This window comes from Callithrix jacchus, chromosome 19 (assembly GCF_049354715.1).
Source record: "Callithrix jacchus isolate 240 chromosome 19, calJac240_pri, whole genome shotgun sequence".
Taxonomy (NCBI): Eukaryota; Metazoa; Chordata; class Mammalia; order Primates; family Cebidae; genus Callithrix; species Callithrix jacchus.
The window spans coordinates 29,508,795-29,528,922 of NC_133520.1; the positions used below are offsets into that span (position 1 = coordinate 29,508,795).

The following is a 20,128-nucleotide window of genomic DNA, read 5'->3' on the forward strand; positions in this document are numbered from 1 at the left end:
GAGGTCCTGGGTGGCCTGCTGACGCTGGGTTTCTGAGTTACTAGTTAAAAGTAAGTCATCCACATATTGAAGAACCAGGGTACCTGGATGTGAAAAATGACTAAGGTAGGGCATAGGTTACAAGCCTTACATAGCTGAGGATTATCCCTTAGAGAAAAGAAAACTTGCACATAGGGGACCTCAGTTCATTTACCTTCCCTCTTAGAGAACAGGTCTAATTGTAGAAGGGTGTTATAATTTATACTTCCCTTAGGAGGCCAGGTTTCTCCACTCAGCAGAGGGTAATGCTGCCATGCTGTTTGGCAGGAAAAAAAAGAGCCACTTCTTCAAAGATTGTGGGTCAAATTGGTCCCAGTTATCCAGTATACACTTTAAGGGTGATTTTGCCTTGCAAAGAACAGCACCCATCTGAAATTGAACACAGGGATTCCTGCATCCCTGGTTATTCCTTGTAACTGCTAGCCCTGGGGTGTTCTCCAATTATAGCACCTTGCAGTTTCCTTGTGCCCTAGATGCATGATCATCTTCTGGGCCCTACTATGTGCCAGGTTTAATCATGCTTACTGGAGTCATGGTTACACCCTCACTGTCTAATTTCCTCTTTGATTATAAGGACATGGGGACTGCTGGCCTTAGTGGCCCTGTACCAGTGTGTCCTTGAAGAACTAGGCCAGTGAGGCTTGGGTGATGGATGCCAATATTCCCTATCAAGAGTTCAATTAACATAGGCCTGACCATAAAACTCCCACAGGAGAATAAACTCCTTGAGAAGGGCCTCTAAGCACAACAATCTTGCAGAAGGTAATGGCTGACCACATGGCCAAGGCTGGAACAGTGCCCTCGGTACCCGGGCCTTCTCCCCTGCCCGACTTTCCATTCTAGGAATATGCCCTAGGGTTGTGGGGCCTGTAATTAACTATTTGAGCCTCAAACCAGGTCTGACTATGGTATTCTAGATGGAGAAGTTCTGCTGTATGGAGAGCCAATCCTAGGCAAGTCAAATTGTCATTGGATTCTGGCACCACTCAGTAGGATTGGGAAATTGCCAGTGACAAAAAACAAAATGTCCTATAGCCTACAATACCCACTGATAGACTCTGGCTCTGTGAGGACATAACCTCTCACAGTGGACTAAGGGAACTAGCCCTGTGTATTTATACTGTAGGAGGTCCCCATAGGCATAAGCCTGAGGACTCAAAATCCTAGCAAGAAGGGTGATAACCTCATGTGTAGGAAATATCTTAGAGGAAAGAGCCAGGAAGAAGTTTGCCTCACGGATATATGGACCCAGGAGGTTGGGGTTTGAAAGACGGCTTGCTTGCATAGGCGGCTTTTTCTTAAGAGGTCTAAGCAGGGCCACAATGTCAACCGGACTGAACCAGGAGTTTGGGACTGTGGCTCTTTCCTCCTGCCAACCCTTGGCTTGGCCCAGAGAAAGAAAGAACAGTAAGAAAGGGATGCTGGCTCACAGCTGACCCAACGCTCCCAGTTCCAAAGAGCCAGGGTTAGAAAGTGTGTTCCCAGAAAGCCTGACACCCATGTCTTTAGTCTGGCAGCCATGCTAGTCACACTTAGATGGCTGATAGGTGCCCGGTTTTTACCTCCTTAACAAATTTAAAACAAGGGGAATGACAGATTAGCAAGCTAAAGGGGTTCAGTATCACTCACTGCTCTGAAGTCTGACATCTCCCGGGTGGCTCATCAATAGATGTAAGGAGGGGAGTGTATCCAGCTCCCAGTTCCAAAGAGGTTCTTGGCCCCTCTAACCCGGAAGAATGGGGAAAGGGGTCCCGGAGGCATGGTGAGTTTGCTGATCGAATAAATATTGTGGACCCAAAGAGTTTTATAGTAGAGCGATTTATTAGACAGAGAGAAAGAGACAGAGAGAGACAGCTCCCATGCTGTTGTGGGAGGGGAGTCTAGAGAGCGATATCCGTTCAGGTAAGGAACAGCTGAAGTTTTAACCCTCGAGTTATTCCCTCCCCATTCATGTTCTTGTCCAATGAGAGGAGTTATTTCAAACTTCCTCTGGAGTAATTCATCTTTGACTCTGATACCAGATTGGCTACTTGGTCCACAGCCCTGAGTTACAGAGCCCCTTTCTCCCAGAGCTTTCAGCGGGATTTTTGTGACAAAGGAGCCCAACCTAGCTTTCCCTACCTGGCCCACGCATGGGAAACCCATACAAAGAACTTTACATTTGAAACCCCTCTGGTCCCCGGATGGAGGCATGAGCTGGGAAATTTCTGCCTTTGAAACCACACCCCTCACCGACCCAGGAAGAGAAATTTCTTTAACAGTACCTCACAAGGACCACAAGAGATCACTTTTTACTGTGATATGCAATTTATTGGAGGCACTACTGCTCATTTGGAGATGATTAGTATCACAGTGTATAAGGAGATAACAACACGAGCTCACCTTTAAAGTAACAGGAGATAGCTACAAAATTATTATAGTATATACTACAGATAATTTGATGCTGATATGATTTAATACTGCATCTTTATGCTTACATTTATCTGGACTGCAAATGGCAATGTGTACAGTCTGTAAGTGTGCATAAGCTTTGATAAAAACCTTTTATACCAGATTTATGTATATTTTATGGTAGTAAATGATAAAATAGACTAGTAGCTATATATATCTTTTGCATTCATGACATACCAAACTTTTTCTTAATTTTTTCAGCATTTCTAGGCTATACAGTTTGCGAGTTTTTCAAATTGTCAGAAATCTCCAAAAATTTTTCCTGTTTGTTTATTTATTTATTTTTCTAGATAGGGTTTCACCTTGATGGCCAGGCTGGTCTTGAACTCCTGACCTCAGGTGATCCATGCACCTCAGTCTCCCAAAGTGTTAGGATTACAGGTGTGAGCCACCACGCCCGGCCCAATATATTTATTTTTTAAATCCATATCTAAGTGGACTCACACAGGTCAAATCCATGTTGTTCAAGGGTCAACCAAAACGATCATATTGTCTGCAACCAGGGAATATTTGACTTCCTCCTTTTAAATTTGGATACCTTTTATTTCTTTCTCTTGCCTAATTGCTCTGGCCAGGACTTTCAGGACAGTGTTGAATAGAAGTGGTGAAAGTGGGCTTTGTGTTTTGTTCCCGATATGAGAGGAAAAGTGATTAGCTTTTCCCCATTTAGTATGCTGTGAGCTGTGGATTTGTTATATATGGCATTTATTCTATTGAGTTACATACCTAATTTTTTTTAGAGCTTTTATTACAGAGGGATGTTTAATTTTGTCACATGCTCTTTCTAGGTCTAATGAAATGATCATACGGTTTTTGTCTTTCTTTCTGTTAATGTGGTATATCACATTTATTGATTTGCATATGTTAAACCATCCTTGCATCCCTGAGATGAATCCCACTTGATCATAGTGAATATACTTTGTAATGTGTTGTTGTGTTCAGTTTGCTAGATTCTTATTGAGAATTTTTCCATCCATATGCATCAGGGATATTGGGCTGTCATTTTCTTTTTTCGTTATGTCTTTGACTCATTTTGGAATCAGGGTAATACTGACCTCATAAAATGAATTTGGAAGTATTTCCTCCTCTTCAGGAGAGGAAGAATTTGTATTTGAGGAGAATTGGTATTAGTTCTTCTTTAAATGTTTGGTAGACTTAATAGTGAAGCCATCAGGTCCTGGGCTTTTCTTTGATGGAAGGCTTTTTTTTTTTTTTTTTTTTGAGATAATATTTCACTGTGTCAGTCCAGGCATGGTGGCTCACACCTCTAATCCAAGCACTTTGGGAGGCTGAGGTGGGTGGATCACAGCATCAGGAGTTTGAGACCAGCCTGGCCAACATGGTGAAACCCCAACTCTACTAAAAATGCAAAAATTAGCTGGGTGTGGTAGTGCGTGCAGGAGGCTGCAACAGGAGAACTGCTTGAACCCAGGAGACAGAGGTTGCAGTGACCCAAGGTTACGCCATTGTGCTCCAGCCTATGCAACAGAGCACGACTTCATCTTGGTTGGTGGGGGGAAGATCTCACTCTGTCACCTATACTGGAGTGCAGTGGCATGACCACAGCTCACTGTACCCTTGATCTCCCAGGGTCAAGTGATCCTCCCTCCTACTTCAGCCTCCCAAGTAGCTAGGATCACTGGCATATGCCACCATGCCTGGCTAATTTTTCTATATTTTGTATAGTTGAGGCTTCATATGTTACCTAGGCTGGTCTCAAACTCCTGGGCTCAAGTGATCCTCCCACCTTAGCTTCCCAAATTGCTGAGATTACAGGGGTCAGCCACTGTGCTTGGCCAAAGACTTTTTATTACTGATTCAGTTTTCTCATTAATCTGTTCAGATTTTCTGTTTCCTCATAATTTAATCTTGGTAGGTTACATGTGTCCAGGAATTTGTTTTTCTATGTTATCAAGTTTGGTGATTTATACTTGTTCATAAGTCTCTTATGATCTTTTACTATTTCTGTGGTATCAGTAGTAATGTCTCCTTTTTCATCTATGATTTTATTTGAGACTTCTTTTTTTTCTTAGTATAGCTAAAGATTTGTCAGTTTTGTTTGTCTTTTCAAAAAACCCAACTAATTTTTTGACCTCTTGAATTGTTTTTATAGTCTTTATTTTATTTCTACTTTGAGCTTTAGTACTTCCTTCTTTCTACCAATATTGGATTTAGTTTCCTTCTGTTTTTCTAGTTCCTTGAAGTGCATTTTTGGGTGGTTTACTAGAAATCTTTCTTCTTTTTTTGAAGGAGTGAAGCAGTATCTTTCTTCTTTTTTGATGTAAGCATTTATTGCTATAGTCTTCCCTTGTAAAATTCCATTTACTGTGTCTCATAGGTTTTGGTATGATGTCTTTCCATTCTTATTTGTATCAAGGAGATTATAAATATATCTTTATATTTCTTCATTGACCCTTGCTCGTTTGGGAGCATTTTGCTTAATTTCCATATATTTGTAAAGTTTTCAAAGTTTTTCTTGTTGACATCTAGTTTTATACTATTGTGGTCAGAAAAATAGACTTGATGTGACCTATCTTCTTAGATTTGCTGAGACTGGTTTTATAGCCTAATGTGATTTCTCCTGGAGAATGTTCCATTTGTAGTTAAGAAATATGTGTATTCTGCAGCTGTTGGGTGGAATATTCTGTAAATGTCTGTTAGGTTTTCATTTAGTCTGTGATACAGTTTATGTGTGATGTTTCTTTGTTTTTTGTTTCATTTTGTTTTTTGGTCTAGATTAGGGGTGTCCATTCTTTTGACTTCCCTGGGCCACACTGGAAGAATTGTCTTGGGCTACACATAAAATACATTAACAATAGCTGATGAGATTTTTAAAAATCTCAAAAGAAGTCTCATAATGTTTTAAGAATGTTTATGAATTTGTGTTGGGTCACATTCAAAACCATCTTGGGCACATGTGGCCCACAGGCCTCATGCATTCCTTGAGGTGCATCATTGCACCTCAATGAGGTTGGGCAAGTTTGGTCTAGATAATCTTTCCATAGTTAAAAGTGGAGCATTGAAGTCCCCTACTGTTATTATATTGCAGTCTGCTTCTCCCTTTACCTCTAATAATATTTACTTTATATATCTGGGTTACCTGTTGTTAGATACATGTATGTATTCATAGTTTCTATATCCTCTTGTTTAATTGAAGCCTTTATCATTGTATAATGACCTTCTTTCACAGTTTTTGACTTAAAGTCTTTTTTTATCTGACATAGTTACTCCTGCTCACTTAGTTTTCAATTGTATGGAATATCTTTTTCCCTTTCTTGACTTTTAGCCTGTGTTTGTCTTTAACGGTTAGGTGAGTCTGTTGTAGACAGTATATAATTGGGTCTTCTTTAATCCATTCAGCCACTCTGTATTTTTTAATTGGATAATTTAATCCATTTATATTGAAGGTTATTATTGATAGAGAAGGTCTTACTCCTGCCATTTTGTTATTTTTTTCTCTGGTGGTTTTATAGATCCTTTTTTCCTTTCTTGCTCTTTTATTTAATTCTGTGGTTTGGTGGTTTTCTGTGGTGCTGAGCTTTGTTTCCTTTCTCTTTCCTGTTTGTGTCTCTGTGGTAATTTCTTTCTTTGTGGCTACCATGGGGCTAACATTACAAGTCTTATAATAGGTTGTTTTAAGCTGATAGCAACTTAACTTTGGTTGCATTAAAATATTCTAGATTTCTCTCTTTTGATGCTGTAATTTACTCTTATTGTGTTCCTTAGCTACTACTAAATAACTGTCATGGTTTTTGACCATTTGACTTTAAACCTTTGTACTAGAGGACTGAGATACTCACATAGCATCATTATATCACTGGGCTAGTTTGAATTTGGTTTATGAATTTACCTCTATTGGTGAGTTTTGTATTTTCACATCTTTTCATGAAAGTACTTATAATCTTTTTATTTCTAGTTATGCCACTCTCTTAAGTGTTTCTTGTAAGGCTGGTCTAGTGGCAATGTATTTTCTCAGCTTTTGCTTCTCTGGGAAGGTCTTTATTTTTCCCTCATTGGTGAATGATAGTTCTGCTTGATACAGTATTGTTGGCTGACACATTTGTTTTTTTTCCCCCCAAACTCTGAATATATCATCTTATTCTCTCCCGGCCTACAAGATTTTTCATGAGAAATCCAGGGGGACAGGGCTGCTGCTTGACCAATTATTAGGCCAAGCATGGGTACAGCAGGGCCACATGACCCTGCAGTGATCTGTTTTGGGGGCAGGGCTGTCACTAGACTGACTGTTGGGCACAGTGGTGTGTGGCCACAGCAGGGTTGGGTGGTTCTGCAGTGGTCGAGGGTGGAACCACTGTAGGATTGGTTGTTGGGCTGGGCGTGGGTGTGCATGGGTTCAGCTGGCCAACTGGCTGTGCAGTGAAGGTGTGTGCCTTTGAAGGGACTGGCCAGCAGTTAGGCAGTTTCCCCTTGTGCAGGTTTGGCTGTTCCTGGGGTTGGGAGGATAGTGCGCCACGTGGGTTCAAGTGTAGAGATCTCAGTTGTTCCATCTGGCCTAGGCTTTAGGCACCTAGGATTGTAGTGCTACAGGCACCTGTGGGATCATGGTGGAATGATGGCAGGGCTATAGGAATTGAGAAAGTCAATGGCTACTGGACCACAAGGAAGGGCACACTCTAGTAGTAGGTCCAGTTTCAAGATGGCACTGAGTAGCAGCAGCTTAGGTTGAGAGGGTTGGGGGAAGGGAGCGCTCAAGGTGAGCTCCTACTCTAGGAGCTTTTTACTTCATGAACTCTTGACTACTCTTCAAACTGTATTCAGTGAGGACTGGGGGACTCTTCCTGTAGCAAAAGTTTCTGGCATTTGTGGTAGCAGTGGGGAATTACTGGTGATCTCCAGCTTACTTTTTCTTCATAAGAAGTCTCCCCTGGCTCCAGGCTGATCCTGGTAGGGGAGACAGTGTGGCAGAAGCAGAATGCCTTGCTCCCCTCTCTATGGTGCTGCCCTGGGCTTTTGTCCTCCACAGAGATTTTGCTGCTCCCCTGGTGCTCTCCAGAGTACTTTGGTCATTTTAGTTGTTTATTCATTGTTTTGGTCCCTTTTTGTGGAGAAGATGGGCTTTAGATAACTCAATTTGGCCATCCTGCTGACATTACTCCATCTTATATAGGGCTTTATTATTATTATTATTATTATTATTATTATTTTTGAGACAAGGTCTGGCTCCGTTGCCCAGACATAAGTGCAGTGGTACAATCTCAGCTCACTATAACCTCTGCCACCCAGGCTCAAGCCCATTCTCCCATCTCAGTCTCACAAGTAGGTGGGACTATAGGAATGTGCCACTGTGCCTGGCTAATTTTTGTATCTTTTGCAGAGACAGGGTTTTGCCATGTTGCCCGGGTTGGTCTCAAATTCCTGGGCTCAAGCTGTCTTCCCACCTGGGCCTCTCAGAGTGCTGAGATTATAGGCATGAGCCACTGCTCATGGCTGCCATTATTTTTAAAGGGATTAATACATTTTAAAAATTTTAAATTTTTATTTTTATTAAGATAAGTATTAATCCCCATATAAATAAAAGTTCACTGGGGTTCTCAATAATTTTAAAAAATATTAAAGGATCCCAAGACCAAAACAATTTGAGAATCACTGCTCTAGATATTAAAATAACAATTAAATATATTCTAAGAATATTTTTAACAACTTTATGCCACTAAATGTGATAATATAGACAAAATGAAAAATTCCTTAAACAATTACCAAAACAAAATTGGAATAAGCCTAATTCTATTAAAGAAATTGAACCCTGGCCAGGCGCGGTGGCTCACACCTATAATCCCAGCACTTTGGGAGGCTGAGGCGGGTGGATCACAAGGTCAAGAAGTCGAGACCATCCTGGTCAACATGGTGAAACCCCATCTCTACTAAAAATACAAAAATTAGCTGGGCATGGTGGTGCACGCCTGTAGTCCCAGCTACTCGGGAAGCTGAGGCAGGAGAATTGCTTGAACCCAGGAGGCAGAGGTTGCAGTGAGCTGAGGTCGCACCATTGCACTCCAGCCTGGGTAATAAGAGTGAAACTCCATCTCAAAAAAAGAAAAAGAAATTGAATCCTTTATTTAAAACTTTCCCATAAGGGTTGGCTACAGTGACTCACACCTATAAAAAACTCTGGGAAGTCAAGGTGGGAGGATTGCTTGACCCCAGGAGTTCAAGATCAGCCTAGGCAAACATAGCAAGACCTCATCTCTACTAAAAATCAAAAAAAGTTAGTCAGGTATGATGGCGTGCACCTGTAGTCCCAGCTACTTGCAAGGCTGAGGTGGGAACATTGCCTGAGTCCAAGAGATTGAGGCTGTAGTGAGCTGATTGTGCCACTGTACTCCAGCCTGGGCAACAAAGTAGACTCTGTCTCAAAAATAAAAAATAAAACCTTCCCACCAAGAACACTGTAAACCTACATGACTTGATTGGTGAACTCTTCCAATCATTTAAGGAGGAAATAACCCAAATCTTACACAAATTCTTACAGAAATAGACATATAGAGAATATTTGCAATTCATATAACCTTAATTCACAAAGGTGACCAGCATATTACAAGAAGGGAAAATTATAAGCCAATGTCTTTCACGAACACGGTAGAAATTCTAAACTAAATAATAATGAATATGTTTCAAAATCTATATAAAAACATGGTACATCTTGACCAAGTTGAGTTTGTCCCAAGAATTCAATGTTGTTTTATCATTCAGAAATTATTCAATGTAATTCACCTTACTAATTAGAAAAAAGGAGAAAAGCGGTCATCTCAATATATGGAGAAGAATAGCATGTGATAAAGTTCATCACACACTAATGATTAAAAAACAACAATGAGAAACCCTTTTAGCCTGTTTTCTGCAGGAAACCTGCTTTAATTTGATGAGTGGTATCTGCATAAATCTTACAACAAACATTACGCTTAATGATAAAATACCGGAAGCATTCTCTTTGATGACAGACAATAAAAACTTACTATCATCACTGCTTTTCAGTGTGTCCTGGAGATTCTAGCCAGAGCATTAAGGCAAGAAAATAAATAAAACAGCAAAAATAGGAAAGAATAAATAAAATTCTCATTTTACAGATGACATGATTCTGTGTGAACAGCAACACATTTACAAACACAATAGTCCCCCATTATCCATGGGAGATACATTTTTTCTTTTTGAGATGGAGTTTCACTTTGTCACCCAGGCTGGAGGGCAGTGGCGTGATCTCAGCTCACTGCAACCTCCGCCTCCAGGGTTCAAGTGACTTTCCTATCTCAGCCTCCTGAGTAGCTGGGATTACAGGTGCCTGCCACCATGCCTAGCTAATTTTCGTATTTTTAGTAGAGATGGGGTTTCGCCGTGTTGGTCAGCCTGGTCTCGGACTGCTGACCTCAGGTGATCCGCCTGCCTTGGCCTCCCAAGGTGCTAGAATTATAGGCATGAGCCACCTCGCAATACATTTCAAGACTTCCAGTGGATGCCTGAACCTACAGATAGTACAAAACCCTATGTAAATACTATGTTTTTTTTATAAATACATATCTATGCTAAAGTTTAATTTATAAATTAGGCACAATAAGAGACTAACAATAATATTAATAACTAATAAAATAGAACAGTTACAACAAAATGCCAACATCACTATTCTTGCACTTTGGGTCCATTATTAAGTAGAATAAAGATTACTTGAACATAAGCACTGTGATAACCACAACAGTGCATGATTTGCATCTCAGGAGGGACAGAATAGAACAGCATGAAATTTGACCACATTATTCAGATCAGTGCACAATTGAAAATTTATGAATTGTTTATTGGTGGGAGTTTTCTTTAATATTTTCAGACCACAGTTTACCATGGGCTACTGAAATCACAGAAAGCAAAACCACAGTTAAAGGGGGACTACTGTAATGACTTGAATTCTATAATGTTTACTGATGGTTGATAGCATTTCTGTCATTTTGACTTTGCTTAGTTCATTCCTAGAGTGTAGAAATCTCTTTAGTATGTGGAAGCAGAAGTATGTGGAAGCATTTTGTCATTCCTCAAGTATATGCAGCAAAGATCAAAGATCTTTTTTTTTTTTTTTTTTTTTTTTGCTACTTTTCTTTCTCTGCAGGTCCTATCTGACTCCTGTACGGGATGAAGAAGCAGAGTCTTTACGGAAAGCACGCTCCAGACAAGCTCGGCAGACACGAAGGTCTACTCAAGTGAGTGTAGCTTTTTAAAATGTCATTTTGTCTATCTACCCTTCTGTTGGAGGTACAGTCAAAACTAAAATATCCATTTTCAACTGCTGATTTAAACACATACACACACACACACACACACACACAGCTTGGTGTGGTGGCTCATGCCTGTCATTCCAGCAATTTGAGAGGCCAAGGAGTTGAGAGCAGGAGGACTCCTGACTTGAGGTCAGTACCAGCCTGGTCAACATGGTGAAACCCCATGTCTCTACTAAAAATATGAAAATTAGCCAGGCATGGTGGCAGGTGCCTGTAATTTCAGGCACTTGGGAGGATGAGGTCGGAGAATTGCTTGAACCTGTGAGGTAGAGATTGCAGTGAGCCAAGATTGTGCCACTTCCCTCCTGGACAACAGAGCGAGACCCCATCTTGAAAAAACAAAACAAAATACACACATGAAAATGACTGCCCTATTCCAGCCACAGTCTTAAAAGTTTTCACTGTGTTGAATCTTACACTATTTAGAATCAAATGAATTTACAGCTACATCTACCCATTCTCACCAATATTCCTCCAGGCTTAGAACAGATTTCTCTTTTCCTTCACAAGATTAATTATTCCACTTGTGCCCAAAGACCTTAAGAATCCCTATACATCCCTATATCCCCAATACATTTTAAGAATCCCTAAGGGAAAAGAGTTTAGCAATTCCTCGAAATTTTAAACAAAGAGTTACCATTTGACTCAGCAGTTCTACTTAAGAGAAATGAAAACATATGTCCATATAAAAATTTGTATATAGGTGTTTATAATAGCATTATTCATAATAGCTAAAAAGTAAAAACAAGCTAAATGTCTATTGACTAATAATGAATGGATAAACAAAATGTGATATATTTGTACAATGGAATATTACTTGGCATTAAAAAGAATGAAGTACTGCTACATGCTACAACATGGATGAACCTTGAGAAAACATTATGCTAAGTGAAAGAAGCCAGAAATAAAACACTCCATATATTATGATTTCATTTATATGAAGTGTCCCAAATAGGCAAATTCAAACAGACAGAAATTAGATGAGTGCCAGGGCTGGGGTGAAGAACGAATGGGGAGGGAATAATGAGTGTGTGGTTTCTTTTTGGGGTAATGAAAATGTTATGAAATTAGGGGTGATGATAATTTTATAACTCTGTGAATAAACTAAAAACCAAGGAATTGTATACTTTCAAATGGTGAGTTTTATGATATATGGATTGTATTTTAATAAAGATGTTAAAAAAGGAATCCCTGAGGGAGTCATTGAAGCAGTTTAACGGAATATGATATAGTCTACATTGTGTGTGTGGGTGTGTGTGTTAGAAAAATCACCATGCAGAAAACTGATGGGAATGGTAGGTAGAGATGTGTTTGCCAAGCCTAGAAGCAAGAAGAGTTGCTGGGAAGCTGTATTGTAGTCCCCAGATTACAAGGGTATGAAATCAAGTTGTAATGGTAATGAGAATGGAGAGAAGTCTATGAATTTGTTATTTAAAGAAGCAGAGAAAGATGAGCCCATGAAACAGAATGAAAAGAAAATCAGAAAATAGTAGCATCATGAAAGTGAATAAAAAGTCCATTTCCAGTGGAAAGGAGAAGTTCCGTGGTTGTTTCTTGTTTGTTTGTTTTGTTTGTTTGTTTTTTGAGACGGAGTTTTGCTCTTGTTACCCTGGGTGGAGTGCAACGGTGCAATCTGGGCTCACCGTAACCTCCACCTCCTGGGTTCAGGCAATTCTCCTGCCTCAGCCTCCCGAGTATCTGGGATTACAGGCATGCGCAACCATGCTCAGCTAATTTTTTTTTTTTTTGTATTTTTAGTAGAGACGGGGTTTCACCATGTTGACCAGGATGGTCTCGATCTCTCGACCTCGTGATCTACCCATCTCGGCCTCCCAAAGTGCTGGGATTACAGGCTTGAGCCACCGCGCCCAGCCTTGTTTTTTGAGACAGTTTTGCTCTTGTTGCCCTGGGTGGAGTGCAACAGTGCAATCTCAGCTCACCACAATCTCCACCTCCTGGGTTGAAGTGATTCTCCTGCCTCAACCTCCCGAGTATCTGGGATTACAGGAGCCCACCACCGTGCCCAGCTAATTTTTGTATTTTTAATAGAGATAAGGTTTCACTGTGTTGGCCAGGGCAGTCTTGAGCTCACTACAGAGGTCAAGTAGGAAATCTGATCACTGGAAAAGAGACATCATATATGGCAGCAAAAACACCCTTGTTGTCTTCCTTGACTCTCCCAAAGTAGGTCATGTATTCTTCCTTTATTTTTACTTGATGATTATTTGTCTGTTTCCTCCATTAGAATGTAACCCCCATGAGGACCAAGACGGACTATGTTTTTTAGTTTTGTTTTATTGTGGTGAAAAATACATAACATAAAACTTACCAGTTTTACCATTTTTAAGTTTACAGTTTAATGGCATGAAGTACATTCATATTGTTGTATAATTATCTCCACCATTCATCTCTAGAACTTTTCTTCCTGTTTCCAAACTGAAACTCTGTATCTATTAAATAATTACTCCTCATTTCCCTCTGGCATCTCCCCTTCTACTTTCTATGAACTTGACTAGGCGAGGAACCTCAAATAAGTAGAATCATAAAGTATTTGTTCTTTTGTGTAGTATTTTACTTAGCACAGTTATTAAGGTTCATCCATATTGTAGCATGTGTCAAGTTCCTCCCTTTTAAAGACTGAATATTTTAGTCTTTTATGGATACTGTATTTTGTGCATCCATTCATCTGTCAGTGGACATTGGGTTGCTTCTACCTTTTGGATATTTTATGCTGCTATGAGAATGGCCATACAAATATCTCCCTGAAACCCTGCTTTTAATTCTTTTGGGTATATACTGAGAAAAGGAATTTGCTAGATCATATGGTAATTCAATTTTTAATTTTCTGAGGAACTGCCATACTGTTTTCCATAGCGGCTCTACCATTTTATTTCCCATCAGCAGTGCAAAAGGGTTCTAATTTCTCCACATCCTCACCAATGTTTGTTTGTTTTTATGAGATGGAGTTCCAAGGCACAACGGCATGATCTCGGCTCACTGCAACCTCTGCCTCCAGGTTTCAAACAATTCTCCTGCCTCAGCCTGCCAAGTAGCTGGGATTATAGATGCCCATTACCACACCTGGTTAATTATTTTTGTATTTTTAGTAGAGACGGAGTTTCACCATGTTGGCCAGGCTGGTCTCAAACTCCTGACCTCAAGTGATCTGCCCATCTCAGCCTCCCAAAGTGCTGGAATTAACAGGTGTGAGCCACTGTGCCCAGTCTGTTTTTTTTGATAATAACTTTCCTAATGGGTGTGAAAAGGAAGACTGACTATGCTTTTGCTCATCTTTTGTACCAGCATACTGTAAATAAATCAATGTATACTTATTGAATAAATAAATGAGTGAGAAATCATAGGGAAAGAGAAATTGCTCTGGAATGATTTCAAGTTTGTTTATGAAGGAACGGGAAAAGATAGGGAGGTTGCTGGAGAGGGGCATAGAATTGAAGGTGGGAGAGACAGAGAAACGTTTTAGAGGGAAAGATTCAGTAGAGAGGGAGTGACAAAACTTGAATTGATCTTTGAACTCCTTGAAATGTGTACATAATTTTTGAGGAGATTTTATTAGCTTCTCAGTAGTCTTCATGAGATTCTCAAGGGGACCACTGACTCCCAAAGAAAGTAAAATCTAAGCTTCTTAGCATAGCTTACAAAATGTGCCATGGCCTAGCCTCTGCCTGCTTTCCTAAAATCAGCTATCCTCATTCTCCCTCTTTCCTCCAACTTTCCCTTTGTTGCGGGCTTCATCTTTGCTAAGTTACCTACAGATTCCTAAGTCATCCATGGCCTCTCTTGTTTCTCAATCTTTGTATACGCTTCTACCTATAATTCCTTTTCTCCCTCCCGCTACACAAGTTCTTTTTACTCTTTAAAACTCAGTGTTAGGTTTTCCTCTTACATACTCCTCTTTCTGTTTTAATACTTACATACTTTCATTGTACTTGTCTGTTTTCTTATGTCTTTTCTGGTACCCTAAAAGGTTCTTGACAGTAATCATTTGATTTGTCTTTGTAGTTCTAGTGCCTAAGGATACTTAATTCTTTATTAACAGAATGATTAAGTGAATGAATGAATAATAAAAAAGCATGGGGTGGGAGGGGAAGCAAGTCGTGGATACAGTACCTGATCAGCTACCTTCCAGCTTTGGAACTTCCTTCTTCTGAGGACTCATGCATATAACTACTTGAGTTGGAATCAGCTCACACTCTTTCTAAACTCCTTTTCTCCCTTCTCCTGTAGTTGTATCTTCATTTGCCTTTCTTCGGTCTTGCTGCTCCTATGACCCTGGTCGGGGGAACATTAATTGTTGGAATATCCCTATATGATTCCTAGAGTTACGTGGGAATTGATGTTAGAGAAAAGCTAGTCTTGTCAGGAAATGGGTGTATAAAAAAAAAAGGAAAAAAAAGCTAGTGTAAGGGTTTTAAGAGGTTTTGTTGTTGTTATTCTAGTCTAGCTCTAAATTTTCATCTTGTTGAACCAGGTTTTTCTTTTTTTAAGTAAATTTTTTTTTCCAGTATCTGCTGTTTAGAGAATCTCTGTTGGTAACCATTTGATCTTGGGAGGGTAGGGACCTTTCAGTAAAGATACTTGGAACTATTTGGTATGGAAAAAGTATATCTATAACAGGCAGACATCAATGTTGACCTATTTTCTGGAGATCAAACCAGAAAAACCAAAGTATTACATTCAAAATGTACCTAGACTCAGGCCTGGGTTCTTTGTGCACTGAGGTGCTTATTTTAAGCATACATTGCTTGAAATGGCCTCATTATCCATTTGGGGGCTTCATTTTGGGATTTGTAACTATTTGATCTTTTGGGGAATACTCCTGCTCAATCATCAAGAGTTATTCCATGGTTAGTATGAAACAGCCCTGATCTTGTGATATTTTCCCAGGGTGTCACCCTAACAGATCTTCAAGAAGCAGAAAGGACTTTCAGCCGGTCGAGGGCAGAGAGGCAAGCTCAGGAGCAGCCTTGTGAGAAGCCCACAGACACTGAAGGGGGGCTTGAGGGGAGCCCTGAGAAGCATGAGCCCTCAGCAGTCCCAGCAACGGAAGCTGGGGAGGGCCAGCAGCCCTGGGGCAGGAGTCTGGATGAAGAGGTGAGCTCATTTTTGCTGGCATGTACTGTGATAAAAGCAGGGTAATTAGTTTGGGGAGTATCTTCTTCACTGATAGTTCAAAGGCTATGTTCTGCCTTGCAGTGGACAACTCACTCTGTATGCCTGTCTTTAGTTGGCAAACCTGTGTGACAAAACTTTGGAGGATGTCAGTCCTTAAATGATCATTTTTTTCTTCTGAGAGTTCCGTGACGCTTTTGAATAAATGTCCTCTTCTAAAAAGGGAGGTCATAGTATAACAAAATGCAAATAAAAATGTAAGCATGCATTGAGTGTTTACTTTACTCAGTACATGCTTGCTTTATGCCAGGCACTATTTTAAGTTCTTCATATGTATTAATTCATTTAATTCTCATAACAACCCTCTGAGGTAAATATTACTATTTCTATTTTATATGTGAGGAAACTGAATCACAGAGGTTAAGGACATTTAAGCCCAACATTTCACACAGTAAGACGTGGTTAAGCCAGAGTTTGAACATAGGCAGTCTGACTTGCTCTTTTAACCACTAGTGTATTGTTTTTCAAACTCTTGCAAACCTAAGGGCTTACAAAGCACTCGTGGGTGTCACTGTTGGGAGGGTCATTTTGATTTATGTTTCATTGCTCTAGTGGAGTTGGTAGTCAGAGGTTTAAGATTATATTTAGGGTGAACATAACTCCTGGTTTACTTAAGGTGGTTCCAAGTATAATTGTTGTCTTTGTGTAATTATCATTACCACTCTTTTGCACTCTCAAAAGTGTCCCAGTTTGAACTGATTAATGTTATGGTCACTGTGGTTATAGAAGAAAGGAATCTCCTTCTTGCTTTGTGACTCTGAATGGATAGATTCCATAAACTGAAGTTCTATTTTGTATTTGTTTGTTTTATAAGCTACTATTTATTGAGCACCTATTACCAGGTATTCTTCTAAGCACCTAATGCACATTTTCTTATTTAATCCTCATAATCCTCTCTGAAGAAGTTGTTATATCTTTTTATAGATGAGGATGTTAGGGCTCAGAAAAGCTAAGTATCTTATTCAAGGTCACACAGCTAGTAAATGCTGAAGCTAGAATTTGAACAAAGATTGTCGGACTCCAAATTTACTACATTTTATTGTATCTGTCTTTATAAATCACAAAAGTTTGTACAATCGCTATGCCATAAATTTAATGTATAGTAAGAATTTATCTATCTCTGAGTCTTCCATAAACCAAGTTAAGGCTTATTGTTAGGCTCTATCTGTCCTAACTCTCAGGAAAGAAACAAAAACAAAAACACTACAAAAATGAAAATGGAAACTTTAGAAAGCCTAGTTATGGCAAGCTGGTAGAGTGTTCAGAACTTGGTAGGATACTCACATTTGTTCTCTGTTCTCAGACAATTTCTACATTTTGCTGCTTCATGCTTCTGAGCTTTTTATTACCCTACATAAACCTTGCCTTTCAGCACTCTATCTTAAAAAAGGCCATCATTCTTATTTTCATTCCAAGATCAAAGGAATTTTTATTTACACGGTTAATGCTATCTAGTACCCTTTGGTCAATTTATGAATAATTTACTTGGACTACTCCCAACATGATAGGATTCTCAGAGTAGGAGTCCAGCAGCTGGTTTTTTGCTGTCTAGTTCATTTATTGAGTGCCTATTACCAGGTACTCAGTATTGATCATCATCTACTCATAAGCCTCTCAATATGAAAAAAAAAATGTTGAGAACCAGCCCAACCCCATAAGTGGGTGCCCTTAGTCCTGGCAGTGATGAGGGATTGAGAAAAGGAAATAAAGACAGAGACACAAGAGTAGAATTTACAGCATGGGTCCGGGGGACAAATGTGCTAAACTAGTACTCTGAGTTTGTCACAGATTGTTATCAGGGTGCGGCTGCATCAGCAGTATAGCAGATTAGGAGCCACACCCAGTGCAACAAGGCTTTTATCTCCTGAGCACTGAGGACATAGAGCAATTAACATCACTCCATATTAAGAGAACCTAGGCAGAGTCTGAGGTGTTCCATGATCTCTGCCCTGCAAGGCTTTTCTCCTCCTTGCCAGCTCCCATCTGCAAAGACTCTCCCCGATCTTGTGAGCACAGGTCGCCTCCCTTCTCAGAGATCTTTGCATAAGCCCTCTTTATGAGGCCCTTATACAGTGTCCATGTTGAGAAGGCATTTGTGGGACCAGAGCAGTATTCCCTGCTCTGCAACCACCCCAAGGTGTTCCCCGGTATTACTGCGCTCTTGGATGGTCTTTACCTTAGGCCTCTGTTGCCGCTTGATTTCTAATTAACTGCCCCAATAATGTAGTTTAGTTCAGTGTATAAACTTCAGTGTATTCTGAGTCAAGCAAGCTTACAGTTATTTAGCTGGAATCAACATAGGTCTCTCCCTGGCCATCTTGACCCACAAAAACATTTTGTATAAACCTGCTGTTCTTATCCTTTAGATGGACTTGACTTCTGATATCTCATGTGTGGATTATTTCTAGCCTATCTGTCGTCGCCTGAGGTGTCCAACTCAGACAGATAAACCCACCACGCCATCGTCTCCTTCTACATCAAGACCCTCACTCTACACCAGTTCCAGTTCCCACCTGCTACGGACAAGTAGATTCTCAGACCCGGATTCTGAGAGTTCAAAGACTACCACAAACACTACAACTGCAAAGGAAATGGACAAAAATGGTATGTGGAGCTTCAAAAGACACAGGCCCCTCCACAGTGCACATCCCCCATATTCTTAAAGTCCATACTTTATTTTATCTCTGGCCAGAGAATGAAGAAGCAGATTTGGATGAGCAGTCCTCTAAGAGGCTGTCCATTCGAGAGAGGAGGCGGCCCAAGGAACGGCGAAGAGGCACAGGCATCAATTTCTGGACAAATGATGTAAGTGGATTGGTCTGTGCTGAGGCATATCATACTACTCTTGGCCACCATCCTTTCAGTTGAGTTTAAAATAAAGAGTCCTGCATGGTGCCATGAATTTTGCACATTCTCGAGAAGTATTACTGAGGAAAAGAGAAGAAAGACCTAACTAGTGTGGGACTCATTTGTATGTTCCTGCTAGATTCCCAGTATCTAATACAGTGAGAAGCACATGTAAGCACATGGTGGGCACTCAGTAAATTGGCAAATAATTTAAAAACTGGAAATATACAACAGCCATATAAACCAATATAACAAGTGAATAAGCTTGTCAAGTTTTAGTAGTCCTTCCTAATATTCCCTGAATGTCATGTAGTAAAGTCAACAGTATCTTAGTGCCACATATGGGCAGAGATTCTAACTAAATATTGTAGGAGTGCTACAAGAATCTCAAGGAAAGGAACAAATAACATAAAATAGATTAACTCTGGCTTTAAAATAAAGACAGATATACCAATGCTTACTAACTACAAATACACATTTAGTAGTTTATTTTTTTAATTTTTAAAATATTATTTCCAAGCTGGACACCACTAACATTCAGTAGTTCATCCTCTTCCATATCTTGTTCTGTACCCTTCTCATTCAACCTTGTTATTGGCATTTTAAAGAACAAGTGACCAATAACTTGGAAAAGAGGACCCTGCTTACCAGTAACTCATTTGAAAATTGGACATACTTATTCAGTGAGACAAGAAACGAGACAGTAATAGTCATCTATTAGAAATTATTTTTTAGAGGTTAGGTGCAGTGGCTCACGCCTGTAATCCTAGCACTTTGGGAGGCCGAGGTGGGTGGATCACCTGAGGTCAGGAGTTCAAGACCAGCCTGGCCATCATGGTGAAACCCCATCTTTAAAAAAAAAGAAATTATTTCTTAGAAAAAAGTACTTCATTGTTATAAGGCAAAATAAACTGATAAATCTTGACAAAGATAATAATGAAGTCTATCTGTCTTAAAGATATCCCTTTTCCAGCTGTAGTCAATTTGACTTTTTAGACTACAGGTGACATTTCTAAGTTGCCTACCTGTGTTGGCTGTGAAAAGTAGCAGTAACAGTGCATCACTTGACAGTCAATTCTCATTGCCCATGTTTGAAATGCCAAGACACATAATTGATGGGATCTGACCTTGCTGCTTTCAAGGATGTCTGTGACGATGAGCCTTTTGATTTTCTACCTTTTCCTTTTACAGGAGGATGAAACTGATGTCTCTGAAGAGGTCAAAGAAGCATGGGTAAGTGACAACCCAGTGAGGCATGTCTCTTGAGAGCACAGTCTTGCTCTCGTAAGTAATTTTAAAGAAGAAAGGGCAAGACTTATGAA

At 39.9% G+C, this 20,128-nt stretch overlaps 1 protein-coding gene across 19 annotated transcripts in view; it reads left to right on the plus strand.

The window, feature by feature from the left end:
* The window catches only part of PPP1R12B (protein phosphatase 1 regulatory subunit 12B), a 246,914-nt gene that overhangs the window by 130,919 nt on the left and 95,867 nt on the right, over positions 1–20,128 (plus strand). For 18 of the 19 annotated variants that reach the window (XR_013529810.1, XR_013529809.1, XR_013529812.1 and 15 more), the window contains 5 exons: positions 10,601–10,691; positions 15,675–15,881; positions 18,368–18,563; positions 18,652–18,764; positions 19,998–20,039. Coding sequence is in view for 11 of the 19 variants with exons in the window: in XM_035281039.3 (XP_035136930.1) it covers positions 10,601–10,691; positions 15,675–15,881; positions 18,368–18,563; positions 18,652–18,764; positions 19,998–20,039 (649 nt within the window). In the remaining 8 variants the exon portion in view is untranslated. Of the gene's footprint in view, positions 1–10,600; positions 10,692–15,674; positions 15,882–18,367; positions 18,564–18,651; positions 18,765–19,997; positions 20,040–20,128 lie in introns of those variants that run through there. The other variant, XR_013529816.1, reaches the window with a different exon arrangement.